At 40.1% G+C, this 21,246-nt stretch overlaps 1 protein-coding gene across 1 annotated transcript; it reads right to left on the bottom strand.

Annotated features, from left to right (window-relative positions):
* Positions 1-5,171: 5,171 nt before the first annotated feature.
* Positions 5,172-7,605, bottom strand: LOC122587802. Its single transcript, XM_043759968.1, has 4 exons — positions 6,597-7,605; positions 6,263-6,504; positions 5,729-5,866; positions 5,172-5,648 (listed from the first exon to the last, which is right to left on the bottom strand). Exons 1-4 carry the CDS (start codon positions 7,603-7,605, stop codon positions 5,172-5,174), a joined length of 1,866 nt encoding a protein of 621 aa, XP_043615903.1.
* Positions 7,606-21,246: the final 13,641 nt, after the last annotated feature.

Below are 21,246 nucleotides of genomic sequence, written 5' to 3'. Positions count from 1 at the left end.
TTGGGAGGAGGTCTTTGTTTCAATGTCTTCACCCTGTTTGGAGAGTTGGACAGAAGTAGTTGTTCCCTTTGACTCGTCTACACTCTTTTGGGAGAGTGCAGATGGGCGTGGTGAATCCAGCTTATCAGCTTGGGTGGCAGAGTCAGCTTTGGAACGTTCCTCAGCTTCCAATGCACCTTGGGAGACTTTATTCTTATGGTTGTTTTGTCAACCCTAAAGCTGATAAATTTCTCTTGGATCTTTTCTTTTTGTATACATTGCGAGGTACTAAGTCCTCAACAATGGGTCTTTTGGAGGCGGATTTGGAAATGGTGGTTGAGGGTGTGGCTAGAGTGGCTGATGTTGTAGCCAACTCTTCACCCTCAGAGAAGAAGAAGAGAAGGAGTAGATTTGGAAGAGTTTAAGGGTTCAAGAGATTGAGTACCTTGACTCTCCTAATGGCAGATTGAGTGTTGGACTCAGATCGCGTCGAAGGAGAGGCAGCTTCCTGTAATGCTTGTTCCTTTGTCTTCTCCTGCAAAAATCAAGGTAAACCTGCATTGCTTGGGTTAATCCCTGCGCAGTTACCTTGGGACTGTTAAAAATATTAGTATTAATGGCCTTGCACTCTACAGTCTGGCCAGTTGCCAAACTGAAGTCCCCATCAACGATTGCTTCGATGATGAGACCAAGAAATCTACCATAAGGTATGGTAAAAGTCTTATTGTTGACTCGGCCAACTAAGTCTTTAAATATAAGTCCTGCATAATCTACTCTGGTCATAGTGACCAAGGAATGAAAAAGTTGTAATTCAAGAACATTAGGCTGATCAAAACTGCCTGCCTTCATTTGTAAAGATTACATAAGGTACTTAGAAGATAATTCCAAATGCCAGTTAAATATTTCATTTTAACCACTGAAGCCAATGGACCTGAATATCCACAAATAGGTAAAATGTTTTTGGCTTCAGTGTGAGAGACAACATTTTCATAATCATCTTCAGGCATGTAAGACAGTTCAAAAGCAGACCTAAGTCTTCTTAAGTAATGAATACCTGTTTCTTACCATTAAGGATGGTGCCTCGAGTTACGGCATGTCCTTTCTTCGTCTGACCCACCACCAGCTTGCCCAAAACTTGCAGAGCATGTCCTGGTACACCACATCCGGCTTCTCAATCAATATCTTGCCAAAGGGATGATGCCATAAAAAGAAAACATTTCATCAAACCTTTTGCCCAAGAAGGTGGATGAACATTGGCGGAGACAAGATTGACGATCTTGATTTTACCAGTATCAAGATCAGTCGGGCTTACAACTACATCAGAACCCACAACATAGGGTGAAAGCTTGACCGCGCTTACCGGAGCTAGGTGTAGAAACCCAGATTCAGATGAGAAATCGTTATTGTTAAAGTTATTAGCAGATTGAGATGATGATGAAGCCATTTATAATTAGATAATAAAGAACAAAAGAAAAAGATTAAAAAATTTGATGGAATAGAACAGAGATTAGGTTAAAATAAGATGAGAGAAAAATAAGAGTATGAAAAATACAATTTGTTTGGGAAATATATATTCAAGAAAAATATATACATATTTTAAAATAACCGTTTGGAGGAAAGAGAGAGAAATGATTTGATTGGATGAGAACAACCAGTAGGAGGTACTTTTGCAGTAAAAGTCTGTTGCCTCCACACGTGTTACTCACTCATTGATCAGGAAAAGATATATAAGTTAAACTAAATAAAATATGCGAAATAATAAAATGCACTAAGATAGTTAATAATAAAAACAGCCCCCAAGCTGGGTCAGACTCAGCTTACCCATTTTAACTTGATTTTTACTAAGTAAAGACAGGTAGTCTGTGTCAAACACAGCTTGCCCTTAAAACTTTAACAAAATTCAAAGGGGTTGAGTTTATCATTACTTATCACACTGCCTTTTACATATTTAGCATTCCCAGCTTACTTATTAGAAAATTGAACCTGTTTTCATCCAATGGCTTGGTGAATAAATCAGCAAGCTGATTCTCAGTTGGAATGAAGTGCAGTTCAACATCTTCTTTCATCACATGATCTCTAATGAAGTGATATCTGATATCGATATGCTTGGTCCTAGAATGAAGTATTGGATTGTTGAAGATTGCTATGACACATGTATTGTCACAAAAGATAGGAGTCTTTGAGGCAGTGACATCATAATCTTGTAGCTGAAATTGCATCCACAAAATTTGTGAACAGCAGCTCCCAGCAGCAACATACTCAGCTTCCGCTGTAGAGATGGAAACTGAATGTTGCTTCTTGCTAGACCAGCTTACAAGTCTATTGCCAAGCAATTGACAAGCTCCAGAAGTACTTTTTCTATCAATCTTACAGCCTGCAAAGTCAGAATCTGAATAGCCAATTAGATCAAATCCAGAGTCTTTGGGATACCAAAGACCCAGATTGGGACTACCTTTAAGGTATCTAAAGATTCTTCACTGCTTTAAGATGTGATTCTTTAGGATTAGCCTGATATCTTGCACATAGACATGTAGCAAACATAATATCTGGTCTACTAGCAGTTAAGTAAAGTAGAGAGCCTATCATACCCCTGTAAGCAGTGACATCAGTGGGTTTTCCACTTTTATCTTCACTTAGCTTATCACCAGTTCCCATAGGAGTTTTCATAGGTGAGCAATCACTAAAACCAAATTTGTTCAGTAAATCTTTAACATATTTTCCTTGATTTATGAAAATACTATTTTGGTTTGTTTAACTTGTAAACCAAGAAAATAGTTAACTTCTCCCATCATGCTCATCTCATACTTTTTAGACATTAGTTAGAAAACTTTTTGCAAAGTCTTTCACTGCTAGAACCAAAAATTATGTCATCTACATATATTTGTACAAGTAAAATATCACCATTGTATTTTCTCACAAATAAAGTCTTGTCAACATTACCTCTTTTGAACTTGTTTTCTAATAAGAATTTGGATAAAGTATCATACCATGCTCTTGGAGCTTGTTTGAGGCCATAGAGAGCCTTGTCAAGCTTATACACATGATTAGGAAAGTTTGAGCTTTCAAAACCTGGAGGTTGTTCAACATAGACTTCTTCTTCCAATTTCCCATTCAGAAAAGCACTTTTCACATCCATTTGATAAACCTTGAAGCCTTTGTGAGCAGAGTAAGCCAAAAACATTCTGATGGCTTCCAATCTTGCTACAGGAGCAAAGGTTTCATCATAGTCAATCCCATCTTCTTGTCTGTATCCAAGAGCTACTAATCTTGCCTTGTTTCGATCACAACTCCTCTTTCATCCATCTTGTTTCTATAGACCCATTTGGTTCCAATCACAGTTTTAAAATGATGAGGTCTTGGAACAAGTTCCCAAACCTTGTTTCTTTCAAACTGTGTTAATTCATCTTGCATTGCATTTACCCAAGATGGATCTGACAGAGCTTCAGCAACCTCAGTTGGTTCCATTTTACTCACAAAATTGACAAACATGCAGAAATTGCCTGTTGCCTTCCTTCTTGTTTTTACACCAGATAAAGGATCACCAATGATTTGGTTGATTGGATGACTCCTTGTCCATTTAGTTACATGATGGGTATTATTTGATTCCTGGACAATGGGCTGACTCACATTAGACGTTCCAGCTAGATCATTTTGAGGAATCAAACGGTCAGCATGGATTGGAGTTGATGGAACAGAGTCAGCTTGGGAGTCATTCACTAGAAGGATCAGCTTGCTCATTTTCAAAAATAAGTAACTCTTCTTCTTCAAATACTTGCTCCCCCTGAGTTTGAGCATTCTTATTTTCAATTGGTGGATTAGAGGGAGGCTCATTTTCAGGAACAGCCAGTTCTTCAAAATCAATATTGTCATCTTCAAGTAGAGAGCAGTCTGGCTTGGAGCAGCCTTCATCAATTGTCACATTTACAGAGTTTTTAATAGTTTTGGTTCTTTATTTTACACTCTGTAGGCCTTCATCATTGTGGCATAGGGTAGGATGCCTTCATCTGCTTTTTCTTCAAACTTGCCAAGATGGTCTTTCTGATTCAGAATGTAACAAGGACTGCCAAACATTCTTAGGAAACCAATTTCTGGTTTTCTCCCCCTGAGAATCATATACAGTTTTTGGTGTCTTTTCACAATAAGAGACCTGTGTTGAGTGAAGCAGGCTGTGTGAATAGCTTCGGCCCAAAAATGAGGCTTGACATTGTTTTGTGCCATCATGGATCTGGCAGCTTCAATCAGGGTTCTGTTTCTTCTTTCTGCAACTCCATTTTGTTGGGGAGTTATTGTTGCTGAGTACACTTGTGAAATACCTTTCTCACTGCAGAATGAGTTGAGAGTGACCTTTTTTAATTCAGTGCCATTGTCACTCCTCAACTACCTAACAGGCCTTTTGTATAGTATTTCAGCTTGCTTAATGAAATGAATAATACTATCAGTTGCATCACTCTTATGCTTCAAAAAGAAAACCCATGTATATCATGAATATTCATCAACAATGACCAAAGTATACCTCATTCCATTAAATGAAGGAGTACTTATTGGTCCAAACAGATCCATGTGTAGCAAATCTAAACAACTGTCAATGGTTGAACATGTTTTTGACTTAAAGGAAGCTTTGTGTTGCTTACCCTTTTCACAAGGACCACACAGCTTGTCCTTCTCATATTTTATCACTGGCAGACCAGACACCAACTCTTTCTTACATAGCTTGTTGATGTCTTTGAAATTCATATGAGACAGCCTCTTATGCCACAACCAATTCAACTCATCTTGATTCTTTGACATGAAACATACTTCTCTTGTCACAGTTGCACTTCTCATATCAAGAGAATACAAATAATCATCTCTCTCAGCAATTAACACCACATTACCTTCCAAATCCAGAACAATGCCCTTATCAGCTCGGAATCTTACTTCATAGCCAGCATCATACAATTGATTCACACTTATCAGATTGTGCTTCAAGCCATTCACATAAGACACTTTTCTAAAAGTATGGGGACCATTTGACAAAATGCCAAATCCTTCAGTTCTTCCTTGGGAATCATCTCCAAATGTAACACTAGGACCAGTGCTTGTCCTAAAGCTACATAGCAGGGACTTACATCCGGTCATATGCTTGGAACACCCACTGTCCAAGTGCCAGGTATGTGCATCGTGATAGCCCTACATTTTGATAAGATATTAGTTCATTTTGGGACCCCTCTAAGGATGGGTTCACCAGAGCTGACCACAGGGTCTGACTCAGATTGGGAAACAGAACCAATATTCTTATCACATTTAGAAACCCATTGTTGCTTAACCTGACCCTTGCCAGATTTGAAATTCTTTCTTGCAACATTTAGAGTTTCCTCTTGAACCAAACCTTTGCCTATTCCAGATTTCTTACATTCAGACCTTAATTTACTTTGATCAACAATATTTGAATCAGACACACTTGTAAGTAAATTAGTGTCATTAGAAATCTTACCTTTTCTGGACTCAACATATTTAGAAATTATTTTGTCAGAGTCAGATTTGAGGTGGTTTGGATTAGACACAGATTCGGTTGGTAAAACATTTCCATTTGAAAGAGACTTCTTATTCTTCAGAATTTTGCTCTTTTCTTTTAGAACAACATGATCTCTAATCTTCCTTTTATTTCTTTTTGATTCACCATTGTTTGACTTAAATTTTGAATTTGACACAGATTGGGTAATTGATAGGTTTGATAAATCAAGAGTTTCCTCGGGTTTAATTCAACTACCCTATCAGATTCAGACACAGCTTCAGCAATGGTTTGACCAACTTTCTCAGGATCATTAAAACCATTACCAGACTTCTGAACCAATATAATTTGTTTAGAGTTCTCTCCTTTGGTTTGGACTTTGGGTGGTGAAGGAGGCTGATAACAAGGTTCCATGGCACAGACTTCACTGATAGCAATAGCTCTATCATAGTCACCATCAAAATAGCTTGAACTTGATGAGGAACTTGCACATTGACACATTTTGCAGCTCTTTTGGAACCAGTGCACCATGATTCAGTTATATGCTTGATTTTCAAAAACTTTTCTTCTAAAGTTTTAGCTTCAGTGACCAAGATAGCATTTAATTGTTTTGAGCTTTTACTTCAGATTCAAGCTTTTCAATGGTGAAAATCTTTGAGCTTACTTCTTGTTTTAAAATTGAAATTTCCTTTTTAAGTTCTTGATTAAAGTGTTTTTGCAAGAGAACCTCATCACCAAGTCTATTTAGCCTTGATAGTTTTCATTGTCACACAGATTAGAAAAGATATTTACCTCAGGTGGAGCAGTCTGACTTGAAGATGCCTTGTGAGCTAACTCAGATTGCTGTTGAATCTTGACAAGATCCTCAGCAAACTTTTCTTTAGCCATAAAGCACTTGGCATCCTTATACTTCTCATCATCAGAGGAAGTGGCACTCTCAGCCCAGTCTTTGGCTATCAAACTCTTCTCATCTTTTTCAACTTTCTTACTCGGCTCAGCCACTTGTGCTTTCAAGGCCTTATATTGGTCTTGAGCTTTGAGTATTTTTCATTTCTTCCACCTTTGGATGGCACAGCTTGAGAAGACTCTTTGGATCTACAATCACCAGCCATGTGTCTAGGCTTACCACACTTGTAGCAAGTGACCTTGGACACGTCAAATGGCTTCTTGGTCTTATCAGCTTGCCCACTTCTACCTTTTCCTTTGAATTTATTGAATGATCTCCTTCTTATCCTTTCAGCTAACAAAGCCACCTCATTGGCTAGGTCCTCACCATCAGATTCATCAACATCAGATTCAGAACAAACAGAATTTGTGTTAGAAATCACAGGAACAGATTCATTGATGCATGGAATGATCTCATTAGAAATTGAACTAGGGTGTTCAGTCATAGATGCAACAATTGCACTAGCAGGCTGACTATAAGAATCACCCACAACAATTAGTTTCTCAGCTTCTGAACATTCTTGATTATGAAGTAAACCAAAAAGTCCAGGGAGATCAAGATCTTGATACACAGAACTTAGTTTCATAGAAGAAATATAATTATTCCATTTAGGTGGTAATGAATCAAGAAATTTACTTTTCAACACATCAGTTTTCTTAGTAATTCCAACAGCAGCTAAATCATTCACTAAAGCATTAAAGCGAGTATGAGTGTCAGTCAAGGATTCATTTCTCAATGAGAAAAATCTCTCATACCTCCTAGTGAGAGTAGTAGTGGTAGATTCCATGGAAGTAGAGCAACCCTCAAACATGACAGTCAATGTACTCCACATTTTCTTTGCTGTAGAACACATTTTAATTGAATGGTAAATGTCTTTAGGCACAGCTTGGACAATGAAGTTACGTGCCTTCACATCCAAGTTGGCCAATCTCCTATCCTCATCTCCCCAATCTGTCTTGTCCTTAACAATGGATTTGACTGTGGCAGGAATGGTTGGTTGACCTTCCCTGACCACAGCATCAATCACAAAAGTCGATGTAGGAACATAAGGACCATCCACAAGGATGTCAGGCATATTGTTGTCAATGGATTCAAGGAACAAAGACATACGACCTTTCCACCCACTGAAATCATCTTTATCAAACATAGGTGGTCGGGTAGAAGAATCATTATCAACATACGATGACATTATGCTTTACAAAAGGAAAATAAGCAAGGATCAAGTCAAGTTAAATTTTAACCCCTGCTCTAATACCACTTGTTATGTCCCAGAGGTGTAACAATATACCAAGGTATAATATACACAAGTAGTTGTAGAGGGGGGGGGGGGTGAATACAACTATTTCGTTTTTCCTATACTTTTTTTATAAAGGGTTTTAATTGATCCAATAAGTATATTAAACAATGTGAGTTATAAGAATCAATAAAACAGTAAAGCTAGAAAATAAACATTCTTAGGCACTGATTACGTTTTTCAAATGTAATCCTTTATTAAGAAATAAACTATACAAAGAATTACAGGGTTGTTGCGGACAACAATCGAAACAACCCTATGAATTGACAAACAACAATCGAATAAGTTCTTTCTCAAGAGAAGCAGCCCAAGCTGACTTCTCACAAACGAGGCTGTGTATAAGAGCAAAGAGAACTTTTTGTGAAGAATGATTCAAAGGAATGTCTCACATATGCCTTCAAGGATTGTAGCTTTTATAGGCGAAAGCTTCAAATTAACTTGGTGTCCAAATAAGCCACGTCTTCAATTATGGTTGGATGATCAGGGAATATTGGAACGTGCCTTCATCGTACTTGTAGTCCCCAAAACCTGCAGCACGTCATTTTGATTGTCCAATGAGAGTATGGACATGCATATGTAAGTAAACCACCAACCCAGATTCTAGGAACCTTCCTAGTAATGTCATACGTCCTTATCAATAAATCCAGGCTATAATCTTCACTAATTGTTTAGACACAGATTGCTCATTTGTCAAGAGCAAATCTGTCTAAGTGTTTCCAAGCTGACTGCTAATCTTAAGCTGTCTTCCACCAACAACTTGATCTTCTATCTTCAATCCTCCTCTTTGATTTGGACTGAATGCTATAACCATTTGATGCAGCTTGAACAACACTTGCTTCCATAAGATAGACAATTACAATATATGAAGCATGATCTGAGTCAGTTACAGATCGCAAGCTGTGTCAGCTTAGTCTGACCCAGATCAGATTACAAGAACCAAAAGATTACTAAGTGTTTATATATATCAGATTTGTCATCACCAAATTTACAAATAGCATTGGGACTCAACAATCAGATTCACCAAAGATAATTGGACTTTCTGGGGGTGAATTAAGGGTTGGCTTTTTATTGATTGCTTCATTTGACTCATCAAATGTGACATGAATTGACTCCTGGACCTTTTCCAGTCTTTTGTTGTAGACTCTGAAGGCTTTACGAATGGCTGAATATCCTAAGAAATATCCTTCATCAGCTTTGGCATCAAATTTGCCTAACTGACTGGATATCCAAAAACGTCCAGGAGTCAGTTAGGCAAATTTGATGCCAAAGCTGAATATTTGGTTTATATATATACATACTGGATATCCAAAAACGTGAAAATAACCAATATTTGGTTTTCTATTTCTTAGTATTTCATAGGATGTCTTCTTGTGTCACTTCACATATACTGAGCGATTCTGTGTCTGGTAAGCAGTTGAAATTGCTTCAGCCCAGTACATTTTTGGAAGACCAGATTCAGCAAGCATACTCCTGGCAGCTTCTATCAGCGTTCTGTTCTTTCTTTCTACAACTCCATTCTGCTCTGGAGTGTGTGCTGAAGAGAAATTCTGGGAGATGCCAGTGTCAGTGCAGAATTTCTCCAGAGTGGCATTCTGGAATTCTGTTCCATTATCACTTATTAACTGACACACCTTTCGTTTATATTTGAGTTCAATTTGCTTGATAAGAGCAATGACTTCAGCAGCAGTTTCATTTTTTGACCTAAGAAATATTACCCAACAATATCTGGAGTATTCATCAACAACTACCAGGGTATATTTCTTACCAGCACGAGTCTGAACATTTACTGGACCAAAAAGGTCCATATGAAGCATATGAAGAGGTTCAGATATGCTAAAATTCTATTTCGTCTTGAAACTGGTGTGTTTCTGCTTACCCATCTCACATCCTAGACATGGCCTTTCCTTTTTGAAGGAGACAGAAGGTATCCCATCTGCAAGTTGTTTTCTGGACAACTTGTTAATATTTTTGAAATTTAAATGGGATAACCTTTTATGCCATAGCCAGTTTGTGTCTTCATCAGCCTTGGTATAGAAACACTGCTCTGAAGGAGAGCTTTCCATATCCATCACGTACACATTCCCTTTTCTTGGAGCAATCAGTACTACCTTCCAATCCTTATTAAATACAATGCCTTGAGAGATGTTAAATAACACCTAGTAGCCATCATCACACAACTGGCTTACACTTATGAGGTTATATTTCAAACCATTTACATAAGCCACCCGTCTGAATTTGACTTGACCATTATTCAGAACACCATATCCCTCAGTCTTTCCAGAACCATCATTTCCAAAAGTAATAGAGGGTCCGTCTGAAACAACAAACTCCTCTAGCAGGGTCTTACATTCGGTCATTGTCCTTCCAATAGCGCTGTGAAGATACCAAATATATTTCTTTTGATCGCCCTGCACATCCACCAGATTATTAGTTTAAAGGTTTGCGAACCCATCGACTAATGGGTTCTCTGGATCCACAAGGATGGATCCCAGCTGGTATCTGGTTGATTTCACTTTCAAAAATAGTGGGTTTCTCAGTAAACACCACTGGAACTGATAGTTTTGAAACCTTTTTCTTTTTCTTATCAATAGGTGTGCTCGATTTTTCTTTCTTGGAAAAAGGTTTTGTATTTTGCTTAGGGCCAGATGAAGTACCCTCAAAATTTTTAATTCTTGCATTGCAACTTTAAACTTGACGAGCCAGTAGTTGAAATTGACTCTCCAGCCTTAACAAAATAGTTTCTTCAGATGACACCATAGCCTTTCCAGATGACTATACGTTTTGCTTAGGTGGAATAACAACATTCTTCTTTTTCTGAACCTGGGTTCTTTAGAAGATGATTGAGGCAAAGGTTTATTCTGCTTAACCTTCTTGACTGGAGCATTCATCTGGGGAGCTCCAGTCTTAACCTCAGACAATTGAACAGGAGGAATAATACAAGTTTTGGGTGTTGTTGGTTCATCATAAATAATGCTAGGTTTTAACACTTCAGGCAATCGGTCAACAACAGGTATTAATGCAGCAGCATTGACATCACCCCCCAGATATGCACGTTTTTGGGAGGGGTACTGGTTACGTGCACCATCATATGGTTTCTTGGTCTCAAGCCATGATTGGATAACATGTTATTCTTTTGTTAAAATATTTTCCAGTTCTTCTATTTCTTGGACCAGTTGTTCAGTAACCAAAACTTGTGCTTTGAAAGAGAGTTCAATATCTTGCAATTCTTTTAACTTTGATTGTAAATTTGCCATTTCAGAAAAATCTGTTTCAAAATTATTTGACATTTCTGAACGAACAGTTTCCACAAACATTAAATCAGAGTTTAAAGTTTCAGCAATGTCCAATTTTAATTCAGGATCAGTTTCTTTGTCATAATCTATTACCTTCTTAATGACAATGTCCACCCATCTTCCAGATGTGACATCTTCTTTCACCAAATGCTCTTCATCAGCTAGAGCCATATAGCAACAATCTCTTTTCTCTTCATCATCAACTGATGAGTCATCAGAGGGAACCCATTCTTCTTTAGCTACCATGCATTTATTATTATCTTTTTCTGCAGACATGAGAGCAATTTGAGCCTTAAGCTTTTTGTATTTTACTCTGTAGCTATCATCAGGCTTGTTATAAGAAGTTGATAGACCAGATTAAGAGACAAACTGATTGGACTTGCACTCTTTCATGAAATGACCTTTTCCGCCACACTTATAGCATGTTAGATTGGTCTTGTCAGTGGAAGAACTGGGTGCATTCCAGTGGGTCTGTTAGCTCTTGCTTTGAAACGGTTAAACGTTTTAGTCATCATAGCCATCAGATCATCACTATCAGTTTCATCATAATCTGGAGAGATATTATTCATGACATCATAGCCATCAGAATCCATTAATTCAGACATCATCTTCTTCATCGAAAATACATTCTCGGAAGACATTAATGCTGCACATGGTGGTTCAGTATGACTAACCACAGGGGAACTACTGGAAGCCTGATTAATAGCATCTTTTTTCTGCCTCAATTCTCTGGGCTTGATTCTCTTCAGTGAATCTGAAGGCTCCATACAATGTTGATAGAGTATGAGAGTGCAAGGTTTTACCTTGTCTCAAGACCACGATCATATGAGACCATTTAGATGGAAGAATGTCACAAAATTTTTCAAGAAGTATGTCCTTGTCTTTTTCTACCCCAAGCCCTCTCAACTGGTTTATGATAGAAATAAATTTGGTGTAGGTACCAGTTAATGATTCATTGGGTAGGGCAAAAAATGACTCGTACTTCTTATTTAAAGCCACTTTCCTGTTAACAATAGTATCATCACCACCTTCATACTAGTTCACTAGTTCATCCCACATGCTTTTAGCACTGGGATAAAGCACTAGTGTGGGTACAAGAGCTTCAGGAACGACCCCGAGGATCATGACTTTTAAGGTAGTGTCAATATTGACCAGTCTCCTTTCCTCTTCAGACCAGTGTTCCTCCCATTTTTCCCTCCCAGATCTTGCTCCAGTTGGATCAAGAAGTGGATTGAGAGGACTTCTAGGAATATAGGGTCCTTCATTTAAAGCTTTAAGCATATTCCTCTCAATACCAGTAACATGTAATAACATCCTAGCTTTCCACGTGCCAAATTTATCACCATTCCCACTGAATTTGGGAACATGAGTGTTTCAGTAATGCACATGCACGTGTGGAGAAACAGGAATAGGAGGTGGTGGTAGTGGATTATTATTAACATGGTCATTAGTCTGTTCAGTTTCATTAATGGGAGGAGGTTCATTATTTAATGGGTTTCCTTGTGTATTCTCTGGGTTGGCCATCGAGAAAATGCAGATCTAGACAAATGTTAGCCTTCTGCTCTGATACCAATTGTGAAGTCCCTCACTCGATGGTTTAACCCACACGTGTAGAATACAACAAGTCAAGTAATCACTAGATAGGACTAGTATGAAACGTCAAGTAAGCACTAGATTGGACTAGTATTACTATAAATATAAATGCAAGAATATATATAAAGTAATACGTACTTAAGCAATATAAAGATATGCAAGTAAAGTAAATGGTGAGACACAATGTAATTTTCAAGTGTATTTTATTTATTGATGTTAAATAAAATACAAGGTTGTTGCGGAACAATATATTACAAAGTAAGTATCTAAACAACCTATGAATTACAAGTGATCTAATTTTGCTAAATAAACTCCTTGATCGAAATACTTAAAGTTGTGAAGTATAACTGTTTAGATCGAGAGTATTTGAGCAAAGGCACCAAATTGCAAAAGTATGTAATTTGGACGAGGAAGTGACTTGGTATTTATAGGCAAAAAGAATAAATATAATATTCTTTTTGCCGTACAAATATGGTTACATGCATTTAAGGAAATTACTTTAATTCCTTAAATGCATTGATTAAAGTACAAGAATAAAGTCGCATGATAGTGACTTGTCTTCTAATTAACCAACCACCTTTACATGCGTGTAAGGGTTTTAACAAAGGACAAATGGATTATCCGGGTAAAGGCATGTAAAGGCATAAAGTCAATTCCTCGTAATCAGTGTTCAGACTTGTAAGGTCTAGAACACTGACAAGGACTCCAGTTCAGGAGATCTGGTAAGTCTTCCAGTGAGCTCCATTATTTGTCAAACTTCTTTCTTCAGACTTCAGTCTTCGACTTCAGTGAGAATGTTCTTCAGTGAAAAGATCTTGACTGGAGTGAAGTCCAGTGAACAAATATGGTGGAATCCAGATTCCTGTATAAGTAAGTTGTTCACTGGTCTTCACATAATTTCTGGACAAATCTTCAGAGGGCTCCAGAAATCACGTCTGGAGCGAGTCCAGTAAATCTGGACCTAACATTTTTGACAAATCACTACTAAGGGGGTGTTTGATCAAATAATCGCATTATGGCTCAACCAGAGGTGTGAGTTGGGTTGTGGGTGTTGAACGGCGATTCCCTTACGGTCAGAGGGTCTAGACAACCGCTTTATGCCGGATGGTTTTGTGGCTAAGTCGATTTGTTCGACTTAGGGTTTTATTTAGGGTTTTATTAGGAGGTCGAATAAACCGTGTGTTAGGGTTTTTAGTTTGTATTTGTGAATCCGTATGATCCTTGTGCTGTGAGGCTCCTCCTCTATTTATATAAAGGGTAGATAACCTGGAGAGGAGGGTAAGAGAATTAGGGTAGATCTCTTCCTCTTTTGTGAATATCTTGTTTCCTTCTTTAAGAGATTTGTGGTAATCTTGTTACCAAGTTGTGTCCGAATATATCGGAGCCTCGATATATATTTAATAGGTTGTTTTACGGAATAGATCTATATCCGTTATTTATTGTATATCTCTTCGGAGCTTGGTATTTATTACCTTTGGAGCTCCGGGATGATTATGTTTAGCGGAGGCGGAGCTCCGTTATGGTTTACATGTACGAAGATAACTTTGTTCTCTGCTTCTGCTTTAGATACGGAGCTAGAGCTCCGTATAGGTATATCATGAAGCCCCTAGTCTAAGGAAAGAGGCAGTGACTGGCTGTTTTGTTAGACTTCAAAATATCTCGAGGGTCTAAAATGAAAAATTAGGATAGCCAACGGAAAATACCTTTCATTTACCTGCGAATCCGATCCGTCATTTCCCCAATCGCCTCAATCTCTCTGCTCTAATTGCTTTCGCCATCTCCAGGTAACTCGAATCTTCTTTTATGCTTTTTCTTTTGAATCATCATGGCAAAGGTGGGGCGTAGTGATCTTTCTTCTCTTATTACCCCTGAGGGATTACGGTGGTTTTGCACCACCTATTTGTCTGATTGTGATAAGACGGTTCAGTTACCGTCGTCTGGTCAGACTGCTACAGACCCACCGCAGGGTTATGTGGGTTTGTATCTTGACCACGTGACCCGGGGGAACATGAGATTCCCGTTGTCCCCCTTTTTTCTCGATGTTCTTAGCCACTATAACTGCCCGTTTTCTTATATGCATCCCAACGGTGTTGCCCGTATTATTGGTTTTGAGATCCTTTGTCGCGCTCTTGATGGTGAACCGACCGTGGATCTGTTTTCTGCCTGTTTTGATTTATGTGACGCTGGTGATTGGGTTACAATTCAAAAGAAACCCAAGGTTGATATATTCCTTTCTGGTAGCACTGATGTACGTGGGTGTAAAAATAAGTTTGTGTTTATTGAGTGTTCAGTGATTCCCGAGGCTTATGAACCTTTGATTGCTAGTGAAAAGCCAACTAAGTTTAAGGAGGCCGTTCCCCCCCCCCATGCCCTTGAGTTACCTCTGTACCATCGTCTTCTGCAGAATCTTGTCAAGTTGGATTGCTGTCCTGACGTTGTTCTGCATCGGGCCGGTATTCTGAAGCAATTGCCTGAGGGAGTGGATTCCAGAATTTGCGGTAGAGGCACTGGTAATTTTCTATTTACTTTCACCTTTACTTATTTAATCTCGGATTCGCCTTTCTTATCATAGGTCTTTTGTCTTCTTTTTTTTTTTTTTTGTAGAGTTTACGCTGGATGAGTTTGTTAAGGGTCCATTGTTGGAGTGTCACCCTAGGGTTTCTGTGATTGCTGCGAATTTGTCATCTGTGGAGCCTATTGATCACGAGATTGTGGATGTTGAGAAAGAGGTCCGTCCTGCCACTACTCCTTCCAAGAAGAGGAAGGTTTCATCAAGGTCGTCTTCTAAGGCTGCAAAGGAAAGGGCAAAACCACAGTCCATTTTTGATACGATGCTGCTAAGTGAACTTCAGCCTGGGGAGTTGACTCTCAGTAAGTATTCCTTTATTATTATCTTCCTTTCTTCGGGGTTTGTTTATTGCTAATACTTTTACGTATCACAGATGTTCCTGAGCCTGATGTGGTGGAGAATGCTTTGCTTCACTTTGTTCCAGAAGATTGGATTCGGGAACTCATGGGCATGGATGCAGGGAACTTGCAGGCTTATCACAACCAACTTGTGTATATGAGTACTTTGGTAGGGATGGTTGTAGGTGCCCGCCTTCGTTTGTTGGCTGAACAACGAGAAAATATGGAGGGGCGATGGGCGAACCTGAGAAAGCATGGTTTTGAGGAGGGTTCTTCCATTTGTGATTCTTGCCATAGGGAGCGGTTTTTTATTGCTCGTTTGCAGAATGAGCAGCTTTATCTAAAGAGGCAATTGGCTGAACAACAAGATCAATACACCACACTTGTGAAACAGCTGCAGACTGCTCAGGCGAAGGTCAATCACATGGGGACTTATTGTGAATCAAGTAAGAAAGGCATAGATGAGAAGAACGCCCGTATCGTTGATCTTGAGGGCCAGCTGGCTGGGGCTAACCAAAGGGCTGCTGCTGCAGATTTAAAGTCAAAAAGGGTTATATCTGAGGTGATCCCTTATGTCTGTACTGAGCTGATCAGGAGTGAGGAGGCTGGTATGTTGTGGCAGAGGTGGTGAATGCCAATCGAGCTCAGGAGAGAGCGTCAGTCCTAACCTAGTTAGCCAGGGATGGGCTGGTTTCCCTAGCACTTGATTTTGCTAATCAGTCTACAGAAAGAATGCTAGCAGCTGAAGATGCCCTTGCCTGTGCAGATTTCCCTTTTGTGAGAGATATCGCCGCCAGTGATTCTTCCTCAGTTGAAGAGTTGCTCCAAAAGAAACCCCGTTCCTCATCTTGATCAATGTTTGTAAACATTAATATTTCTGCTTATTATACTCTCTGCACATTTTGATTTATATCTTGTTTAAAGACTTATATCTGCGTGCTTTAGTTTTAACCAAGCTTTTATCTATACTTATATATATAGATTTGTGTTGTGGTTATGTTGGATTTAACGAGCGTCCTCTTACTCCAACATTCAGATATTTTTTAATTACTTGTACGTACTCATAATAATTATTTGCGAAACGTTGCGACCCTGTTCGCTTAAAAAAATTTATTTTTATTAAAAGACTTGCTCCAAATTAGTTGGTATATTTTTTGGAGCTTTGTCCTTAGTTGTAGAAACGGCGAAGGTTTACTGCATTCCATGGTCTTCCGACTGAATTGTCTTCCATTTCGACCAAGTCGTATGCCCCGTTTCCGTAGGCCTGGGCTACCTTGTATGGCCCTTCCCATGTTTGGCCAAGTTTTCCTTTTTCTTCCTCTCCGCTCTAACTATTTAGTCTGAGCACATAATCTCCTGGCTTGAAGGTTGACTTCCGTACCCTTTTATTGTAGTAGTTCTCTACTTTTTGTTGGTAGGAAGCTGTTCGTATCGCTGCTGATTCCCTTCTTTCATCCAGGATGTCGAGGTTTATTCGAAGATTCTCATTATTGTTCTCCGTCTCCATGTTGGATACCCTGCAGGTGGCGACCTGAAGCTCCGTTGGTAAAACTGCTTCTGACCAATATACCAGGCTGAAGGGGGTTTCTTTTGTTCCCCTTTTTGGCGTGGTCCTTAGTCCCCATAATACTAAGGGTATTTCATCGACCTATCCTTTTCGAGTAGGTCCCAGCCTCTTCGCAATACCTTTGACTAGATCGCGATTTGTTACTTTGACCAATCCGTTACCCTGGGATGATATACGGAGGTAAAATTTTGTTTTATTTTTAACCAATCGCAGGAATCTGGGAATGTGCCCTCCGAGAATTGTTTTCCATTATCGGAGATGATAATGTGTGGCACCCTAAATCGGCAAATTATATGCTCGAAGACAAATTTTTCGACGTTCTTTCCGGTGATCTCTGTCAGCGGTTTCGCTTCTACCCATTTGGTGAAGTAATCGATCGCGACAATCAAAAACCTGTGTCCTGACGGTGTTGCTGGTAATGGTCCAACTATGTCTATTCCCCATTGTGCGAAGGGCTAAGCTGAAATAACGGAGGTGATATCCTGTTTGGGCATCCTACTGACATTTGCGTATAGTTGGCAGTTTACACATACTCGTATCGTTGCTGATGCATCCTGATGCATAGTTGGCCAGTAGTAGCCGAGTCGTAGTATCTTTGCTACTATCAACCTTGGGCCGGCATGGTGTCCGCATATCCCCCCCGTGTGTTTCTGTTATTATCATATTTGTTACGTTTGGTCCGACGCACCTCAACCATGGGGTCAGGAAGGCTTTCTTGTACAGAACTCCGTCCATTAATTTGAACTGGGGCGCTTTAATTCTTATTTTCCGAGCTTCGTTCTTATCCTCTGGGAGGAGCCCACTTACTGGATATTCCTTTACAGGTATCATCCAGTTATTCTGGTCTTCGGTGACTGTTGCTAGTACCTCCTTCCCTTCTATTTATCTATCTTCGAGGACTTCTATTAGGACATCTTTGGCTAAATGAGAAAATGTTAGGGATGCCAATTTGCTGAGTGCATCCGCTTTTTAGTTCTGATTCCTCCTTATGTGTTCTATTTCGAATGATCCGAAGCAATTTATCAATTCATGAACTTTTTCTTAATAATTTTTAATTGTTGGTTGTTTCGCTTCGAATTCCCCTTGGACTTGCTTGGCTACTAGCTACGAGTCTACATACACATGTATGTGTCGGACTTTCATGTCCTTCGCTATCCGGAGAACTGCTAATAGTGCTTCGTAATCTGCTTCGTTGTTCGTTGTGTCGAACTTGAATTGCAACGCGTAGGTATATTTCTTTTGATTGGGTCCTATCAGCATTAGGCCTGTTCTGGAGCCGCTCTTGCTTGATGCCCCGTCAGTATATAGCTGCCATTTGTTGCTATCTCGCTCTTCGGTAAGGGTGAGTGTGCTTGAGTGACTCGTGACCTCGGTTTCCTTATTATGCCGGGTTTTTGCTATGAATTCCGCAAGCACCTGACCTTTCATAGAGCTTCGAGGACGGAATTCTATGTCGTGTTCCCCGAGTTCGATGGCCCATTTGGCCATTCTTCCCGATTTTTCGGGTTTTAGCAGCACCTGTTTTATTGGTTTGTCTGTTAGGACTACGATGTTGTGGGCCTGGAAGTATCGTCGGAGCCTTCTAGCGGTATGGACTAATGCTAAGACCAGCTTTTCGAGCTCCGGGTATCGCGCTTCTGCTCCTTGCAGGATTCGACTGACGAAATAGATGGGAATTTGCTTCCTGTCTCTTTCAGCCAGCAGTACGGAGCTTACACATTCTTCGGATGCCGTAATGTATATATACAAAGTCTCTCCTGCTATCGGGGACGTCAGAGTTGGCAGTTCCGCGGTATATTTTTTCATCTGCTCGAATGCTTCGTTGGCCTCAATAGTCCATCAGAAAGTCTTCTTGTCTATGCATCCTTTAAGCGTTTTGAAGAATGGAAGTTGTTTTTTGGCGCCTCTAGACAAGAATCTGCTTAACGTTGCCAATTTTCCATTCAGGCTTTGTACTTCCTTTATCGAAGTTGGCGGGAGCAGCTGCAAAAGCTTGTTGACTTTTTACGGGTTGGCTTGGATCCCCTTCTTCGTTATGTAATATCCTAGAAATTTCCCTTCTTCCACGCCGATTGAGCATTTCTTTGGGTTGAGTTTCATGTTGATTCCTCTCAACGTGTTGATGACCATGTTGTCCATGTAGGCTTCTAGGTTTCTGCCTAACTGGTGATGAAAGACCTTATCCACGAGCCGCTGATACGTGGCCCCTGCATTTTTTAGCCCGAACGGCATTTCATGTAACAATATATTCCCTTGCTGGTGTAGACTGACGTCTTTTCCTCATCTTCTTTGGCCATCTGTATCTGGTGGTATCCTTTGTACGCATCTAGGAAACACTTTAACCTGAAATCCGCTACGGATTCAACCTTCCAGTCGATCTCGGGCAGAGGATAGCAGTCCTTTGGTGTCGCCTTGTTTATGTTTGTGAAGTCTACACACATTCGCCATCCTCCGTCACTTTTCTTTACCATGACTGGGTTGGCTACCCACGTGGGGTATACTGATTCTCTGATTATCCCGGCCTTCAGGAGCTCGTCGACTTCCTTTAATGCAGCTTGGTCTTTTTCCGCTGCCAGGGATCTCTTCTTTTGATGGACTGGGGTTAGGTGCTTATGTTCGTTTAACTTGTGCTCCGTTACAAATTCCTTACCCCAAACTGGTATTTTCCGAGGTATTCCTGTCATATCAGAATATTCCCATGCGAAGACATCCATGTTGTCTTCTAACAGTTTTTGAAGCTTTGGTTTGAACTCTGGGGGCAACTGTTTCCCTATCATGATTAGCTGCTCCGGGAAAGCCGGGTTTATGGCGATACCTTCATCTTTGTCCTGTTCCGTGGTCGTAGGGATAGTAACCTTTGTTTCATCCCGGGCCCGTTTCACATCATGGACGTGTTTCCCGTGGCCACGGAGGGACTCTATCGTCCCCACTCCTTCTGGGGTAAGAAACTTGACTACGGAGTAGATCATAGACGCAACGATCCCCAGTCTTTTCATAGCAGGTCTCCCTAATAGTATGTTATAGGGCGAAGATGACCTTACTATAATGAAGTCTAGACTCTTTGTCCTGATCGTCGGAGGTTGGCCAATTCGGACTAGTAAGCGAATTTCCCCTATCGGCCGACTTCGCTCTCCTGCGAATCCAATTAAGGGTGCCTTCCGGGAGGTTATCGAGCTCCAAACTGGATCAAGAAGCTGCAGAAAGCAGTGCTCGTAGAGAACGTTGCACTCGCTCCCTCCGTCTATGTACACCCTATGAACCAGGATATCACAGACTGCGATCTGTATTACCAGCGGGTCCTCTGAGAAATTGTCGACTTCGTTGAAACCGAAGGTTATGTCAGCGATGACATCCTCAACATCCTTTCTTTTACTGCCGATCTTGGGAGGGACCCAAAGCGACCTGTAACTGCCGTTTTGGGTACTTCCCAGGTCTCGGTCGGCCATATGTAGTTCTCTTGATCGATGGTGGGTTTGGGTTTGCGTTCAGGCGGGTCCCACGGATGGCGCCAATTTGTTTGATCAAATAATCGCACTATGGCTCAACCGGAGGTGTGAGTTGGGTTGTGGGTGTTGAACGGCGATTCCCTTACGGTCAGAGGGTCTAGACAACTGCTTTACACCGGATGCTTTTGTGGCTACGTCGATTTGTTCGACTTAGGGTTTTATTTAGGGTTTTTTTCGGAGGTCGAATAAACCGTGTGTTAGGGTTTTTAGTTTGTATTTGTGAATTTGTATGATCCTTGTTCTCTGAGGCTCCTCCTTTATTTATATAGAGGGTAGATAACTTGGAGAGGATGGTAAGAGAATTAGGGTAGATCTTTTCCTCTTTTGTGAATATCTTATTTCCTTCTTAAGGAGATTTGTGGTAATCTTGTTACCAAGTTGTGTCCGAATATATCGGAGCCTCGATATATATTTAATAGGTTGTTTTACGGAATAGATCTATATCCGATATTTATTGTATATCTCGTCGGAGCTCGGTATTTATTACCTTTGGAGCTCTGGGATTATTATGTTTAGCGGAGGCGGAGCTCCATTATTGTTAACCTGTACGAAGATAACTTCGTTCTCTGCTTCTACTTCGGATAGGAGGCTAGAACTCCGTATAGGAGGCTAGAACTCCGTATAGGTATATCATCAGGGGGAGATTGTTAGAAATATAATTTCTAGTAGT

The sequence above is a fragment of the Erigeron canadensis genome, chromosome 2 (assembly GCF_010389155.1).
Source record: "Erigeron canadensis isolate Cc75 chromosome 2, C_canadensis_v1, whole genome shotgun sequence".
Taxonomy (NCBI): domain Eukaryota; kingdom Viridiplantae; phylum Streptophyta; class Magnoliopsida; order Asterales; family Asteraceae; genus Erigeron; species Erigeron canadensis.
Note: the sequence above shows the minus strand (reverse complement) of the source record. Positions and strands in the feature narration are given on the sequence as shown.

What these genes read in the sequence shown, in the direction of transcription:
- LOC122587802 (XM_043759968.1), bottom strand. Translation starts at nt 7,605, where the DNA reads ATGTCATCGTATGTTGATAATGATTCTTCTACCCGACCACCTATGTTT. An exon ending in GGTCACTTGCTACAAGTGTG is followed by an intron (nt 6,505 to 6,596) that starts GTAAGCCTAGAC and finishes AAATACTCAAAG; the next exon opens with CTCAAGACCAATATAAGGCC. An exon ending in CTGTGTCTGAATCTGATAGG is followed by an intron (nt 5,649 to 5,728) that starts GTAGTTGAATTA and finishes TCAAAATTTAAG; the next exon opens with TCAAACAATGGTGAATCAAA.